Consider the following 16,491-nt stretch of genomic DNA (forward strand, 5'->3'; position numbering starts at 1 on the left):
CCTCTGTCCATGAAATTTCCCAGGTAAGAACACTGGAGTGGGTTGCCATTCCCTTCTCCAAGGGATCTTCCTGACCTAGGCATCGAATCCGTGTCTCCTGCCTTGCAGGCAGATTCTTTACTGTTGAGCCACCAGGAGGCCCCACGAATCATACAATACCTTTTTATAAACTCCGTGTAGGTCCACAGTCGAGGTGCTACCCTTCGTTGCTTCTCGTCGCAGCGGCTTCTCTTGTCAGGGAGCAGAGGCTCTGGACACACGTGCTTTAGTATCTGCCGTGCGTGGGCTCACTCGCCCCACAGCATGTGGGATCTTCCTGGACCAAGGATCGAACCTGTGTCCCCTGCATTGGCAGGCAGGTTCTTTACCACTGAGCCACCAGGGAAGCCCCTGAACAAATAGTAGGTAAGCGGAAAGCTAAAACAATGAAGGCCGTTAAGAGAAAGTGTGAGCAGAGCCCAGGGAACCCCCAGGGCCACCTTCTGGTCCCCAGGACCAGCCACTCAAGCAGGGTCAGCGGAAGGGTGCTGGGCGGTCAGAGACCTGCGCCTCCGCCCCCTGCCTTCCCAGGTGCAGGGTGCCACTGGCGGGCCCGGGTCCATGAGGCCAGATCCACTCTGTCTGCAGTGCTCCCACCCCACCCCGACCCCAAGTCCTCTGGCTCTTCTCTGATCCTGGAGACCCAGCTGACCCTGGGGGGGACCTCAGTACCCCTGAGCCCACCAAATCCAGGGGCAGGGGCCCACACCCAAAGCCCCTGAGTGTGTGTGTTTGAGAAAGCAGAGCCTGGAGGAGCTGTCAGCTCAAGGCTGTTTTGTCGGGAAGCGGGACAGGTGTGGTCACTTAGAAAGCAATCGGCACACCTCGCCTGCGTCCCCTGCAGCTCCAGTGGACTGGCCCTTTACAAGGACCTGGGGACTCGGCAGAAATGCAGCCTGAAGACCCTACTGCGAAAGGTCAGGTCTGGGAGGGGGGACAGACACCCCTACCCTCGCCGTCACTGCTCCTGAGAAGAGTTTGCAGACCTGCCCGGGGCTGGGAGCCCCTGATCTTTCCCGGAGCCCAGATCCCCTGCCTCCCGCAGGGATGAGGCCCAGAACTTGGAGGAGGCCCCGTCAGAACCAGAGGCCACACGGAAGACCTCTCCTCCCCTGACCCGAGGGAGGGGAATGACAAATAGCATCAGTGAGACCACAGGTAACAATATAGTCTCGAAATGGCAGTGGTGCAAATATGTGTAGCACATAATTCACAAATAATAAAACACACGATGTTGTTTAGTCACTAAGTCATGTCTGACTCTTTCACGACCCCGTGGACTGTAGCCCGTCAGGCTTCTCAGTCCACAGGATTTCCTGGGCAACAGTACTGGGGTGGGATGCCGTTTCCTTCTCCAGGGGATCTTCCCGACCCAGGGATCAAACCAAGGTCTCCCGCGTAGACAGGTGAGTTCTTCACCACTAAGCCACCTGGGGAACCCCATAAAATACACAATACTCTTTATCACAAATGCCATATAGGTCGATAATCAAGTCTCACAGAATGCTTTTGTGGATTTTTGCTGAACACTCGGGTTCACAGTCAACCTCCGGTTGCAATTGCCAAACATAGCCCTGGCCTAAATGTGGGTTAACAGTTTCACTTGTTTTCACAAGTAAGAGGAAACATATTCGACCAATTTCTGCAGAGGAACCTGCTTGTTCAGCAATGACGTGAGTGATTACTCTGCTGAACTGAATGATAATTTTTGAATTCTGAAATGAACTGCCTCGATTTCTTTTGTGCTGTTCCGCTTGGAATGGCTGCAGATACAGACACTTTATTATCACTCTCACTGAGTCAGATCTTCCGGTTTCCCTGATGTAAATACTCCAGCCTTAGCCCAAAGTGACAACTGACTTTGGAGCGAGCAAAGTACACATAGTCTATACTCTACACACCCTACAGGTGGCCCCAGAGGAGCAGACTAGAGCAGAAAGTGATCAAGTAATTAAGCTAAGCGGCGGTGAATTTTCAGCATCCACTTCCTTCGTTTTCAACACAACACCTCACAGAGTTCTGAAAGGTTTAGCAATCGCTTGTGAGAGCGGCTCCAGCCTACCCTGCACCCCCTGACCTGTGCTCAGGCCCTCACAATACCAGTGTCTGTGGAGGGGGGCTTTGGAGGTCCAGAGGGGTCTCTCGGGCAGGACCCTGCCAGGCTCCTCCTGGAGGGACGGTGAGGGGAACGCTAACCCTGGAGACCCACGCTGCTCTTTCCTTCTGTCTCTAAGGAGTCTAAGAATCTCACTTTAAAACCACAAATGGTGTTTTGGCAGGTGTCAAAATAGGGGGAACCCTGAGAGGGGCCTGCAGTTTTACAGGCGGTAGGGGACAGTCTTGTGGGGGGTGAGGCTGGTCCACAAGCCCCATCTGGGAGGCACACTCTCAGAGGGTCACAGAAGCCACCGCTAAGGGGACAGGCTCCTTCCCCGGTACCGCGGGCTGCAAGAACCACGTTCATGTGGGGAGGTGTGATTTTGCCCCCAGCTGAACGCACTTAATGCCTGCCTGAAAGCCACGGTTTCAGGGTTTCTATTTGCGAGTTCTATTTTTAAGTGCATCCTGGTGTTTGTGTTGAAACTGCCCCAAAGACGCTTTCCTTCAGAGCCCTAATCCCTGGAAATGGAAAACCCACCGGAAGAACTGGGCTCCGCTCTGCTCTGGGGCACATCCGGGTGGTGTGGGGGTGACGTCCCCTCCGCGGTGGGTCCAGCCACATGGGGCTGGGACAGCCTAAGTCCCAGAGGCCGGGAGGCCTCAGGCTGCACGAGGGCCCATGGCAGCTGAGTCTCTGGAGGCCCTTCCTCCACAAAAAAAAAAAAATTAAAAATTCTGTTTTACAACCACATTGCTATAAGGGCAGATGTATAACCATTACACACTTAAACATTTACTCCGACTTGAAAGTTAGTTATTACTAAAAAAAGCACTTCCCTGGGCTGTAGAAGTGCCATGAGCCCTGGCACTGTGCCTAACGGGTCAGTGGGTCCAGCCCACAAGCCCAGTGCCTGTGGCCCCCAGGCAGATGGGCCAAGTACCAAGGTCTGGGCTCTGGTGTCTGGTGTCCGGACAGGGGATGACCTGCGGCCCCTGTGGTTGGTCAGTGCACCGTGCGCACACCGGCCGGGGCTGCCCTTGCCGTGGCACCAGCCAGAACACCCAGGGGTTTGTAGAAATCACCCACTCATCCTTTCTTAGCTGTGTGCTCACCCAGACGACAGAATAAGCAAGAGGAACCCACCCCGGGGACCCGCAGGCCACGTGCCCTCAGCCCAAAGGCCAGCGATACCCTCTGAGCTGCCTGCCCCCCTGGGATCTGGAGCCAGCCTCGTGCTCTGACACTCAGCCCAGGCCTGCTTACCCCAGAGGCCACCGGACAACATGCCTGGGACTTAGACCTGGCCAAGGCCTGTGCTCTCACAGCCTCAGTTTTCTCATCTGGAGAATGGGTAGCTAAGGCCTGACTCCCAGCCCCGGAGAGGCTCACAGGAGAAAGTGTGTTGGTTGTGTCTGACTCTTTGCAACCCCATGGACTGCAGGATGCCAGGCCTCCCTGGCCATCACCAACATTACATGAATACTTTTTTTTGGCTGGGGTCTGTGCAGAGGGGAACACAGGGGGAGACTGCAGGGTGGGCTGCATTCTGAGAGCCGAGTACTCCCTTGTGGAGGCCGTGGCTGCCATGGACCCCGCTCACTGGCAGCTTCCTTCTCTTTCCAGAAGGAAAGAGTGATTTTCAGTGCTTATAGAGAGTTACTACAAGCCAATTATTGATCTTTGTACTTTATAACCAGTCACACATTTATCCTCTGACAACATCCTATGAAGCAGTAACCATGTAAATGAACCCAACCAAACACAGGGGAAAGTGAGGCAAAAACGTAGGCCATATGCCCAAATTCCCCAGCTAACAAATGAGCCCTCCCTGGGCTGAAGGCTGGACACCCTGACCTGCCGGGGTCCCAACTCCGGTCGCTCTCTCCAGCCTGGATTCCCAAACTCTCTGCCCTGTTATTCCTAGAGAATAAGGCCAAGTGTTGGTTTCCAGATTCTTCCACAAATTGCTTATTTATATCTTCCTTCCATCATACAACTGAGCTGCAAGTATTTTCATTAAAGAACATTATGGATATTAACTCTTTGTTAGAGATATTGCAAATATTTCCCCCAGTGAGCCATTTTTTACTTCTGCTTGGTTACATTGAAGCTTTTATTTCTTACAGAGCCAAGTATCAATATAATTTTTTTCATTTATGGCTTCTGAAAAAGGAAGTTCCTTTTCACCCTAAAATATGTTTAGCACTTCGTATGCGCTCATCTCTTTTAAATGTCTATATTTATTTATTTGGTTGTGCCGGGTCTTGGTTGCACCGGGTGGACTTGTTGCTGGGGCCTGTGGGATCTAGTTCCCCGACCAGGGATCCAACCCAGGCCCCTCGCACTGGGACCGTGGAGGCTAAGCCACTGGACCGCCAGGGGTGTCCCTGTGCTCTCCTCCGATGCTTTATTCCCATGTATCACACTGCCTCTCACAAAATAGAATTATCACAAATAAATTTATAAATAGTATAATGCACATATCAGTATGTTATATAAACAGTTTTATACATGCTATACGTATTCTCCAATTATTCTCTTCTAGTATTCTCATATTTTTGGAACTCTTTAATTTTTTGGAATTTATTTTTGTATGTAATATTCTTTGCCATATGGAGAACCATATGTTCCAACGCCATTAATTTGGACAATGATCTGAATTATTTTTGCTTTGAAGTACCACATTTATTAGAAATTAAAATTCCCAGGATTTATGTACCTGGCTGGGGGTTCCTGTGCTCTTTCATTGATTAATTTATATTTTCCCATACCGGTTCCATTCTGCTCAATTACTATAGTGTTACAGTGTGTTACCAGCTGACATTTCTTCAGTAACGTCACGGAGATTTTTGTTTTTACTCTCTAGTTTACAGACTGGGGAGAAAGGTCGACGTGTGTCCCTGAGGGCTGCACCCGGCGTGGGCTCTGCACCCACCGAGCACGTGGACTCACCTTCTCGGGCCCTGCCCTGTGGTGCGTCCTGGCCCACCTTCACGGCCCCCTTCTCCACCTCCCGGGCAGCGGTAGCCAAGGGTCCCCGCGGCAGAGCTGGAGTCCAGTCCCGTGCCGGGAAGTCCTTCACTTGCTCAGCCTCCTGTTCTGGGGCACCCTTCTTTGTCTGGCCCCATCCCTCTGCGCTCCCTGTGGCTAGGACCAGAAGGACAGCCGGGCCCTGGGGAGACCCGTGCCCACCCGGCCCCGTCTGTCTGTCCAGCAGGCAGGGTGGTCGGCACCTGCTCGGGGTGCTGGCTGCTCGCTGCCCAGGCCAGAGGGCTTGATGCACGTTATGGAGAGCCCTCAGCCCCGAAGGGGACCGCGTCGCTCCTCGGCGCCAGCAGCTAGGAGGCCTGAGCCCTCCACAGGGGCCACGGGCCAAGGCAGAGACGTGTTTGTGGCGTCCAGCCGTGTGTCCTCGCGCGGAGGCCTGGACAGGGCCTGCCTCGGTGCGCACCACGGTTCTGGTCTCCCACAGGAAAACACTCGCGGCCGGCACCCCACACACGGGAGAGGGAGCAGTCTCGGGCTTAACGTGCGTCAGGGGCACGTTCGCTCCACGGGGCGGGAAGGAGACGCGGGGCCCCCTGCCAAGCTGATGGGGACCAGCTGCCCTGCAGGACGGAGGGGTGGGCAGGAGCCCCGTGTGAGCCAGAACTCTCGAGAAGCCCTTGGTACTGAGGGGCTGGTGACCCTGTCCCGGCATCTGAGCTCAGGGGTGAGGTGGGAGGTGTCCAGGCCACACAGACCCAAAGTCCCGAGCTCTCCCCAGACCCCTGGCTTCCTTCCCAAGTTTCCTGCCTTAGTCTGTGGGGTTTAGGGGAAAGAAGAGCCTGTCAGCAGAGGAGACCACCTTGACGAGGGCAGAATTCACCTGGAGAGGTGGGGTCCGGCTGGGAGCGGGACCTGCGCTCCCCCACATGGCGCACTCTGGTCCTTCTCTGCCAGTCAGCGGGCTAAGGGGAAAGGCCCAGGAGTCACGGAGCGAGGGCACATCCCGGGCATAACCCCGGAGGCCAGTGAGATGCACCCCCGGCCGGCAGGCCACCCCCGGCTTCAACGACTGGCCCATCTGCCCTTTGCAATCCATGACAAGCCTTGTCCGGGCTTTGAGATGCCAAGGTGCTACCCACAGACACGACAGAGGGCAGTGACGGGAGCAAGCCAGTGTCCAGGCCCAACCTTTGATCTTCAGATCTGTTAGGGGGCCTTTCGGTCTACAGTTCAGAGCAAGACCCAGGGCCCTTGGCAGTGAGACCATGGAGTCCTAACCACTGGACCACCAGGCAAGTCTGTGAACCCCATTTTCTTACCAGAAAGACCAACGTCCTCGGTTTAGGAAGCTGATAATCAACCTGGAACTCAGCTCTAAATATGGACTTAAACACTAGTTTTTGTAGCTTCAGAAGCCATTTAAATGTCATTTCTCTCAATGAATTTTTTAAAAAGTCCTCTTCAACTTCCCTCCATGGAAACACACATGATCAGAAGGGGGTTCTTTCAGGAGCTTCCTTCTGCCTGCCAGTAAAGCCTGTGTTAAACTGTGCTTGCCAGGACACTTTTTAGAAAAACACCCAGCCTTTTTATTAATAAAGAGCATCATGGGAGGGAGGGGAGCTCTCTCAGGGAGTGGACGTGCTGGGGGCTTCCTCCTGTCCCAGCAGCCCTGGGACTCACACGCCTGCTTTCCTGGCTGGTGAGCTCCTGGCGGGGTTGGGGGCACAGGCGGCCAAGAGGAACGAGGCGACCTGTCTCTGCCTCCCTGCGAGTGGGTGGAAGACCCCAGAGCTGGGAGGGGAGTCCAGTCTGTATGGAAACCCTTCAGGGTGGGCTGCATGAGCACAGGGTCTTACGGGCAATGTCATTCTTCTTTTTTTTTAGGAAAAAGGAGAAATCGAATAATTTTTATTCCTTTTTTGATTGTTTTTATAAACTTTTCAGGGAAGATACATCCAAAGGCAGTCTCATTCTGAACCTAGTTTTTGTGGGAGCTCAAGCTGGTTGGTCACCCTAAGCCTGTGACTGGGGACACCACGCTGTTTATTCAAAAGCCGGGAGAGGTCTGGCCACCTCTCCTCTCACTCAAGGCCCCCCATGCTGCACACGTCAGTGGAAGACACATCCCGGTCAGGTCAGGGCGGCTTGGAGAAGTCCAGGAATATTTCAGGGGCACCTGTCGACCGGCTGAGGACTCCAGACCCCCCAAGCCCCCAACTCCACTTACACTGTCACTGAACACTACCAACCTCTCTTCCTAGAGTCCAGTTACTAGTTTTCAAGTTGCTTATTGAGAGGAAAAATAAGTATGAACATCAAAGTAGAAAGCGTGAATTTTAGTCTCCAAGTTATTTTTTCAACGGTTGATGTATTTCCTTTAAATATGAATGTGTCAGTCCAATCAGCTCAATTGTCTTTAATTAAAATGTCTAAAGTATGACTCCAGTACCTCCTGAAAACTTACATGCCAAAGCAGAGGAAAACATTTAATAATCCTATTTGCATATTTTATCAAAATCATAAATAATAAGATTTATTCATCTGTGTTGAATACAGTCATAACCACATGCAGTGACTTCCTAGGACTTCATGAATGATCATAAAATTCCTGAAAAGTGTTTACCTGCCTTATGTAAGACTCCAATTTAAACAGAAACGGGGTATCATGAGTGAAAATATAAATTTCCCTGCACTGTCTTCACAGAAAAATAAACTGCATACACGCTGAAGTTTTAAAAATCCATACGCTTTTTTCCAGGAGTGAACTGAACTGCACAACCCCATACACTGATAGAAAAAAACAGGTGATTATTCTTAATGATTTATGTATACAATAAAAATAAATTTTATGATACAATTTGAGAGACTATTCCATACAAAATTTGACTCACATACAATGTATGCGATATTTTTGCAACACAAAAACTCTTAGTCTTACATACAAATTCACAAACGGCAGACTTCTTAACCTGACGCAAAACAGGGTCCCTTTGGGGTGGTGGCTGTCACTTGAGTCAGTGGAAAAGAGACTGTGGACATAGGAAGGCCTGGGTAACTGGCACACCTCCCCTCCTCCAATGACGTGTTAATATCTAGTGTCATCTCAGCAAACAGAATTTTATGGTTAACTACAGAAAGGAGAAAAAGACCAGTGTTTCACAATGGCACATCTTAATAATCCAATCTTGAACTTAGCTTCAAAAATCATAGAACGACCTTTGTAACAGATTTATTTTGGAAATTACACTAAGGAAAAACTTAACTGTGCCATCTGTGCTAATCTTTTAAAGAAACAAAACTTTCTCAGGAAATTCTAACATTTAAAATGACACTGCTTGGGTTACATCATAAATAACAGTATCTAGAATACAAGTGTCAGGCCCCAGACTTTAAGACCCGTAAGCATGTCTCCAAACAGTGAAATCCTTTATACACAAATATAAGACTTTAGTATTTACAATATTATGTGTAGTGAAAAACTAAATATAAACCATGTTTTAAAAAAAACCTTCGCTTTAAAAAAACATTTCTAAAAAATAGTAACATCAAAAAATTCTGCAAATCTGTGCATCCTTTAAAGTCTTCCTTCTGCGGGTTTTTCCTAAGCCATCTGTCTCTGAGGTGCCCAGGTGCTTACACCTGGGCAAAGGGACAGGCCTGGGCCATTGGCCTGAAGAGCAAGCTTTGCTTCTAGAGAGGATGAGGGATCCCACAGCTGCACTGATGTGCTCGCGGGGAAGCCCAGGGGTTCGATATTGAAGAAAGTGAGGATCTGGCCTGTGATACTCTCAGGTCAGAAGAAGCCCGCAAAGGCCACAATCAAATCTCCTTTTTAAATATACGAACTTTTAAGGGCTGGAAAAATAAGCAAATCGTAATAGGGAGCAATAAGAAAATTGCGTTAAGGTACACACAATGACAGAGAGGTTAAAAACTAGAGTTCATGGGTACCTTATAAAGACACGGGCTGAAATGAACCCTTTGCAAGTGGAAGTAAGCTAAAAATTTAAGTCTCTGCTTTTTGGGCCTCACTGCATTTATAAGGCTCCTGTCAAAATGTGCAGCCAGCCCCACTCGGGGCTCGAGCAGTCCTGTCAGCAGGCTCAGAGTCTGCCGTCTCGAACTCCCACACCCCGGGTGGTCCCAGCACCGCTCGCCCGCTGGACGGACCGGCCCAGGACCGAACAGCTGACAGGAGAGACCAGGCTTGCAGGGAAACATCTCACATCAGTGGCATCTGCAAGAGCCGTTTGTAACTAGCGAGTGTTCCAGCAGAGGAAGGCAGGGAAACACGGTCTCTCCTCTCGAATGTGCCTAAGGTGGTAAAGCTCTGAAAACCAGGAGGATGATGCTGTGAGCTGCTCACCGCCGCCTTCAGACTGAAACCTCACACCGGAAGTGAAATGCCAGCCTCCTCCTTACGCGCAGGCTGAGGGACCCGCTGGAGTCTGCAGCTTTGAGCTCTCACCTCCTGGAACTCAGGTTGATGCTGTACACCATCTTCTGGATCTTCTCCTCGTTCTTCAGGATGTTGGCCTTCACGGCACAGATCTTGTCCTGCTGGTCCCTGACCAGCTGCTCCAGCTCTGCCAGCTCTGCCTTCAGGGGCTCCACGGTGCCGTCCGTGATGCTGCCAGGACACAAGCCGAGCCCATGAGGACCTCCCTCCTTTCCCATCTGATGCTTTTCTTTTTGGCCACATCATCGTCGTGCGGCACGTGGGGATCTTAGCTCCCCGACTGGGGACTGAACCCAGGGCCCCTGTGTTGGGAGTGCAGCGTCTTAACCACTGGGTCACCAGGGAAGTCCCTACACTGGCTTCTTGATTAAAACAGTGGAAGGTAACACAAGCAAATTACTCACTGTATCCAAAGGCAGGGAGGGAAGGATAAAAATACAGATGTGCTTTTTCCAAGAAAAAAATTTAAAATACTTTCAAGTTACAGTCACAAAACTGTGGGGATTTCGATAAGACACATGATAAACATGGTATCCAAACTGCAAAGTTTCCTGCCTTTTGTATGTCTAAATCTCGGGATTCCACACTGAATGTAGATTTTTCCTAGCTGCTACAGAGAAAAATGCATGTTAGGTTGCAAATGAAGAAGCAATGTACTTTCCTTGGGGGAGGAGGTAAGAAAGAGGATTGAGAGGGGAGGTCTCCCCCCCTCCAGTCCCCCACCCCCTTACCTGCCCTCCCCCACCCCTCCCCCGCCCCCCTCCACCGACCTCCCCTCCAACCTCTGCTCCTGCTGCAGGGCCTCCACTTGCTGCCTAGGACTGTTTCCCCCTGTCTACCCCCCACCCCCCACCTCTGCTCCTGCTGCAGGGCCTCCACTTGCTGCCCTGGGCTATGTCTCCCCCTCCCTCCCCACCTCTGCTCCCGCTGCAGGGCCTCCACTTGCTGCCCTGGGCTGTGTCTCCCCCTCCCTCCCCACCTCTGCTCCTGCTGCAGGGCCTCGGCGTGCTGCTGGCCCTCCGCGCGCCACAGCCGCAGCTCATTCTGCATGGCGTCCACGTCCTCCTGGATGTAGTCCATGATCTTGCCCAGGGGGAGGGCGCTCCGGCACAGGGTCTGGATGGACGCCCGGAGCTTCTCTATCTCCTTGGAGACGATGTCCTTTTCCTTCTTCCAGGCCGACTCGAAGACGAGCAGCTTCTCCTGCGGGGAGTGTGAAGGGAGAGGAGCACCATCACTCCTGAGGGCGGAGGGGCGCGGGCGCGGGGTCGGCGCGGGCGCGGGACCCGCTGGACTGCAGACAGGGCTTCACGCCCGTGACCCCAAGGCTCGATCAGCAGCGCCCCGCGAGGGCCTGTACAGTAAGATCTTATCTCCCAGGGGACCGGAGACCTACAGCTGTTCTCGTTACAAGAGCTCAGGCAGGGGCATAGAGGACAGTCCCCAAAGGAAAGGGTACCCGGGGTGCATGTCACTCCCTGAGAGCCCCACCTCCCCACTTCACAGGGCTGCAGCCCCGCCTGCCCGAGCGCCTGCCCGAGCGCCTGCCCGAGCGCCTGCCCGAGCGCCTGCCCGAGCGCCTGCCCGAGCACCTGCCCGAGCGCCTGCCCGAGCGCCTGCCCGAGCGCCTGCCCGAGCGCAAGTTAACCTGCCCAGCAGAGGAGGGGAGGGGAGGGGAGGACCACCGCAGAGGGAGGAGCCAGAGTGTGTGGACGGAGGGCGTGGCCGGGGCACCACGGGGCAGCAGGGGAGGCTGGGGCCGTGCGGCCTGGGGCCTGGGGCCCTGGAGCAGGGTCAGTGGCAGAAGGGCTCACACGGCCGCTGCTGAAGGAGGAGAGGAGGGAGGCAACCGGAGACCTTCACTCGGTTTTGGCCAGGGGTTCTTGGGCTCTTTGACACAAGCAATACCTAGAATTCCCTTTGTATGAGACTTTACCACTGACATCTCTGAATCTCAAGAACCAACAGGCATCTGGGCTTGGAGACCTTTCCTGGGGAAATCAACACTCTTCAGGAGCCCCCCTGCCCCGGTGCTCCCACTCCACACAGGCCGACTACATGCCCCTGCTTTTCCCACGGACAGCAGGAGTCAGCTGCACTGCGTCATAACTGACCAGCCCCTTTTATTTCTAGACCAGTTTAACGAACCGACACACAATCGCTCACGTCACTCCTAACCCGGTTTTAGAGCAAGAGCCCAGAGGGCAGGAACCTGCGTCGGGTCCGGTCAGTGCTCCTTAAATACCTGCCACATGAACAGACGAAGTGAGTGAGAGACTCACGTGTCAAGATTTGAGCCCCACTGTGTTCTGGCCTCTAGCAAACGCGTGGGAAGCCTTCACACAATGCCTGGCACACTGGAGCATTTAACAAATAGGACTGCGAACAGAAGGCAGGGCTCGCGGAACTAGTAAGTGAGCTCTGCAAGGTTGCGGGACACCAGATGAACACACAGCAATGAACCGTTCCCATTTGCTGGCAATGAACACACGGCTACCAAAGTTGAAAATACATCACCATCTATGCTGCCGCTGCTGCTGAGTCGCTTCAGTCGTGTCGACTCTGTGCGACCCCATGGACTGCAGCCCACCAGGCTCTGCTGTCCCTGGGATTCTCCAGGCAAGAACACTGGAGTGGGTTGCCGTTTCCTTCTCCAAAGCATGAAAGTGAAAAGTGAAAGTGAAGGCGCTCAGTCGTGTCCGACTCCTGGCGACCCCGTGGACTGCAGCCCACCAGGCTCCTCCGTCCGTGGGATTTTCCAGGCGAGAGCGCTGGAGTGGGGTGCCATTGCCTTCTCCTCTCGCCATCTATAACTGCTCAGAAAAGAGAAGTACTATTCGTAAATCTAACAAAACATGTACAGAACTCGTGTACTGAAAACTACACAACGTGGATGAAACAAATCGCAGGAGGTCTAAAGAGCAAGAGCCACACCCTGTCCGTCAGCGGCGAGATTCACACAGCGCGGATGTCAGCTCTCCCCAGATGGACATACAGGCTCAATACAATTCCCATCACAGTCCCAAACGGTTTGTAGATGTGGACCAGACTGTCCTGAAACTTACACAGAAAGGCACAGGGCCTAGCGTGGCTGAAACATTTTGAAGAAGAAGAACGACGCGGGAAGCATCGGGCTCCTGGATCTCAGGACGTAACAGCAACAGCGCTCAGGACGGTGTGGCCAGGGCAGGGTGGACACCCAGACCCAGGGGACACGGCAGGGAGCCCAGGTCCTCCTCACAAACACGCCCGCCTGACTCCTGACAAAGGTGCTCTGTCCAGAAGGCTTTCACCACGTGGACCGCCGCTACTGGGCACGCAGGTAGGACGGGAGCCTGACCGGAGTCTCACGCCTTACGCAGCGCCTACGCCGGAACGGGCCACGGACCGAGGTGCAAAACGCAAAACTACACAACCTCTGGGGAAAACCTAGAGGCAAGTCCTCGGGGTGTGGGGCCAGGTAAGTGAACGGTTCTGACTTGACCCCAAAACATGATCAGCTGAAGGAAAAGCTGGTGCATGGGCGCTGTCACCACGGAACACGGTCCGTGGGCAACAAGCCTGACAGCGTGGGAGGCACGCTAGACGGACAGGGCGTGTGCTCAGGTCACAGGCCCAGCAAGGGGCAGGGCCCAGGGCGCACAGACTCCTGGACAGCAGCAGCAAGCAAGCTGGAAAACGGACGAAAGAGCAGACACTTCACCAAAGACGACACACAGATGCCGACGCGCACGTGCAGAGACACGCAGAGCCACTCCCCGCCAAGGAAACGCGGCTCGCAGCACGAGTGGGACCCACACCTATCAGAAACACAGAGACCACGGCAGACGCTGGGAAGGATACAGAGCCTGGACCCCTCATTCCCGGCTGGTGGGAATGCAAAACGCTACAGCTGCTCTGGAAACAGCTTCCCCAGGTCTTTAAAATTAACCGTGCAACCGCCATACAAGCCAGCGACTGTTCTCCTGGGCACTGAGCTCGGAGCAGTGAAGTCGTGTGGACGCAAGAGCCTGTGTAGGGTGTTTATGGAAGAAGCTTCGCTCAGAGCAGCCAGACACTGGGCACAGCCCAGATGCCCTTCAGGGAGCCAAGAGAGAAACCGTGCCACACCCACAGCATGGACTACTACTTGGCAAGAAAAGGGAATGAGCTGCTGATTCACACAACAACCTGGATGGACCCGCTGAGAGTTGTGCTGAGTGAAAAAAAGCCAGTCTCAAAATTTACACGCTGCACGATTCCATTTCCATAACAGTCTCAACAGGATAACACTGTAAAACGGAGACCAGATCAGCAGTCGCCAGGGGTTTGGGACAGGGTGGGGTGGAAGGCAGAGGGCGGGTGTGGTTACAACAGGGCGACAAGCGGGATCCTCGGGATGCTGGAGATGTCCCGTATCCTGACGGCATCGAGGTCTGCATCCCGGGTGCAACACTGCACTCAGCTTCGTCAGATGTCATCAGCGGGGAGGGCTGAGTAAGCGGTCCCCGGGGTCTCTGTTACCTCTTACAACTACGTTTGAATCTACAGTTGTCTCAAAATGACCTCAATTTTTTTTAAAAAACGTAGTGGCTATAAAAGTGCTTTTGAATTAAAATGCTAAGTGACTAAAATGAATCAATACAATGATAAATTGCTTCCCAGGAAAAAATGTTCTGTCCTTATTATACTGACTACTTTATTATGAACTATACAAAAAAGATCTTCATGACCCAGATAACCACGATGGCGTCATCACTCACCTAGAGCCAGATACCCTGAAGTCCGAAGTCAAGTGGGCCTTAGGAACCATCACTATGAACAAAGTGAGTGGAGGTGATGGAATTTCAGCTGAGCTATTTCAAATCCTAAAAATGATGCTATGAAAGTGCTATACTCAATATGCCAGTAAATCTGGAAAACTCAGCAGTGGCCACAGGACCGGAAAAGGTCAGTTTTCATTCCAATCCCAAAGAAAGGCAATGTCAAAGAACGCTCAAACTACCACACAACTGCATTCATCTCACATGCTAGCAAAATAATGCTCAAAATTCTCCAAGCCAGGCTTCAACAGTACATGAACCATGAACTTCCAGATGTTCAAGCTGGATTTAGAAAAGACTCAGAAAACAGAGATCAAACTGCCAACATCTGTTGAATTATCTAAAAAGCAAGAGAGTTCCAGAAAAACATCTACTTCAGCTTCACTGACTACACTAAAGCCTTTGACTGTGTGGATCACAACAAACTGCGGAAAATTCTTCAAGAGATGGGAATACCAGAGCACCTGACCTGCCTCTTGAGAAATCTGTATGCAGCTCAGGAAGCAACAGTTAGAACTGGACATGGAACAACAGACTGGTTCCAAATAAGAAAAGGAGTACATCAAGGCTGTATATTGTCACCCTGCTTATTTAATTTATATGCGGAATACATCACGTGAAGTGCCGGGCTAGATGAAGCACAAGCTGGAATCAAGGTTGCCAGAAGAAATATCAATAACCTCAGATACACAGATGACACCACCCTTATGGCAGAAAGCAAAGAAGAACTAAAGAGCCTCTTGATGAAAGTGAAAGAGGAGAGTGAAGAAGTTGGCTTAAACTCAATATTCAAAACACCAAGATCATGGCTTCCAGTCCCATCACTTTATGGCAAATAGATGGGGAAACAATGGAAACAGTAGCTGAGTTTATTTTCTTGGTCTCCAAAATCACTGCAGATGGTGACTGCACCGATGAAATTAAAAGACGCTCGCTCCTTGGAAGAAAAGCTATGACCAACTTAGCATATTAAAAAGCAGAGACATTACTTTGCCAACAAAGGTCCATCTAATCAAGGCTATGGTTTTTCCAGTGGTCATGTATGGATGTGAGAGCTGGACCATAAAGAAGCCTGAGTGCCAAAGAACTGATGCTTTTGAACTGTGGTATTGGAGAAGACTCTTGAGAGTCCCTTGGACTGCAAGGAGATCCAACCAGTCCATCCTAAAGGAATTCAGTCCTGAATATTCATTGGAAGGACTGATGCTGAAACTGAAACTCCAATCGTTTGGCCACCTGATGTGAAGAGCTGACTCATTTGAAAAGACCCTGATGCTGGGAAAGATTGAAGGCAGGAGGAGAAGGGGACGACAGAGGATGAGATGGTTGGATGGCATCCCCGTCTCGATGGACATGAGTTTGAGCAAGCTCTGGGAGTTGGTGATGGACAGGGAGGCCTGGTGTGCTGCAGTCCGTGGGGTCACAAAGAGTTGGGCATGACTAAGCAACTGAACTGAACTTTATTATAGGGATGATATTGATGACTGACTTAATTGAGACATTTAAAATTCTACTTAAAACCACTCCTGATGATATGAAGTAATTCCTATGTATCTGGCATCGTGCAGGGCAGAGAACTCAGGACCGGGACAAACGCGCACAGCAGCTGCTAAGCTCAGCGAGCCCCGCCTGGGACAGCGCACCCGGGGCGGAGGGGAGGGGGGGGGCTGCCAGCCTCCGCCAGGATTCTGTGTTGGCACCAACTGCCACCGGGGACGTACATTGTGAAGGTCACAGTCGTACTGTTGAGAGGTTAAGGACTTTTAACACAAGATTGGGTAGGATTATGATAGCTGGGAGAGGCTTTTCCTATTGCTGCAAAATATCAAGATTCTGGCATTTTTCAAGCTCTCACGTAAGGCGGCGGCGGCAGGTAGAATGGGTAAGTCAAGGCTGACTCTGTGCTTTTAAAAGCGCCCCCACTGACGACAGGCTCTGAGTTACACGCAGCTTGTTCTGCTGTATCAGCAACTTTCCAAACAAGTAACCATTATAGACCCCAGTTTTATAGACTTTTAATATGTACAGTAAAATCTGAGAATCCACCACTGTACTCACCACATAGGAATTCGTCATGTGAAATATGCTTAATTTTTGAA

The 16,491-nt window shown here is 51.9% G+C and overlaps 1 protein-coding gene across 8 annotated transcripts in view; it reads right to left on the reverse strand.

Moving 5' to 3' along the window:
• Positions 1–7,532: 7,532 nt before the first annotated feature.
• TRAF3IP1 (TRAF3 interacting protein 1) overlaps positions 7,533–16,491 on the reverse strand; it is a 61,232-nt gene continuing 52,273 nt past the window's right edge. For all 8 annotated transcript variants that reach the window (XM_042244286.1, XM_060398734.1, XM_042244280.1 and 5 more), the window contains 2 exons: positions 10,570–10,793; positions 7,533–9,761 (listed from right to left, as the gene is read on the reverse strand). In XM_042244286.1, the coding sequence (XP_042100220.1) occupies positions 9,596–9,761; positions 10,570–10,793 (390 nt within the window). In that variant the 3' untranslated portion in view covers positions 7,533–9,595. The remainder of the gene's footprint in view (positions 9,762–10,569; positions 10,794–16,491) is intronic.

The sequence above is a fragment of the Ovis aries genome, chromosome 1 (genome assembly GCF_016772045.2).
Source record: "Ovis aries strain OAR_USU_Benz2616 breed Rambouillet chromosome 1, ARS-UI_Ramb_v3.0, whole genome shotgun sequence".
Lineage (NCBI taxonomy): Eukaryota > Metazoa > Chordata > Mammalia > Artiodactyla > Bovidae > Ovis > Ovis aries.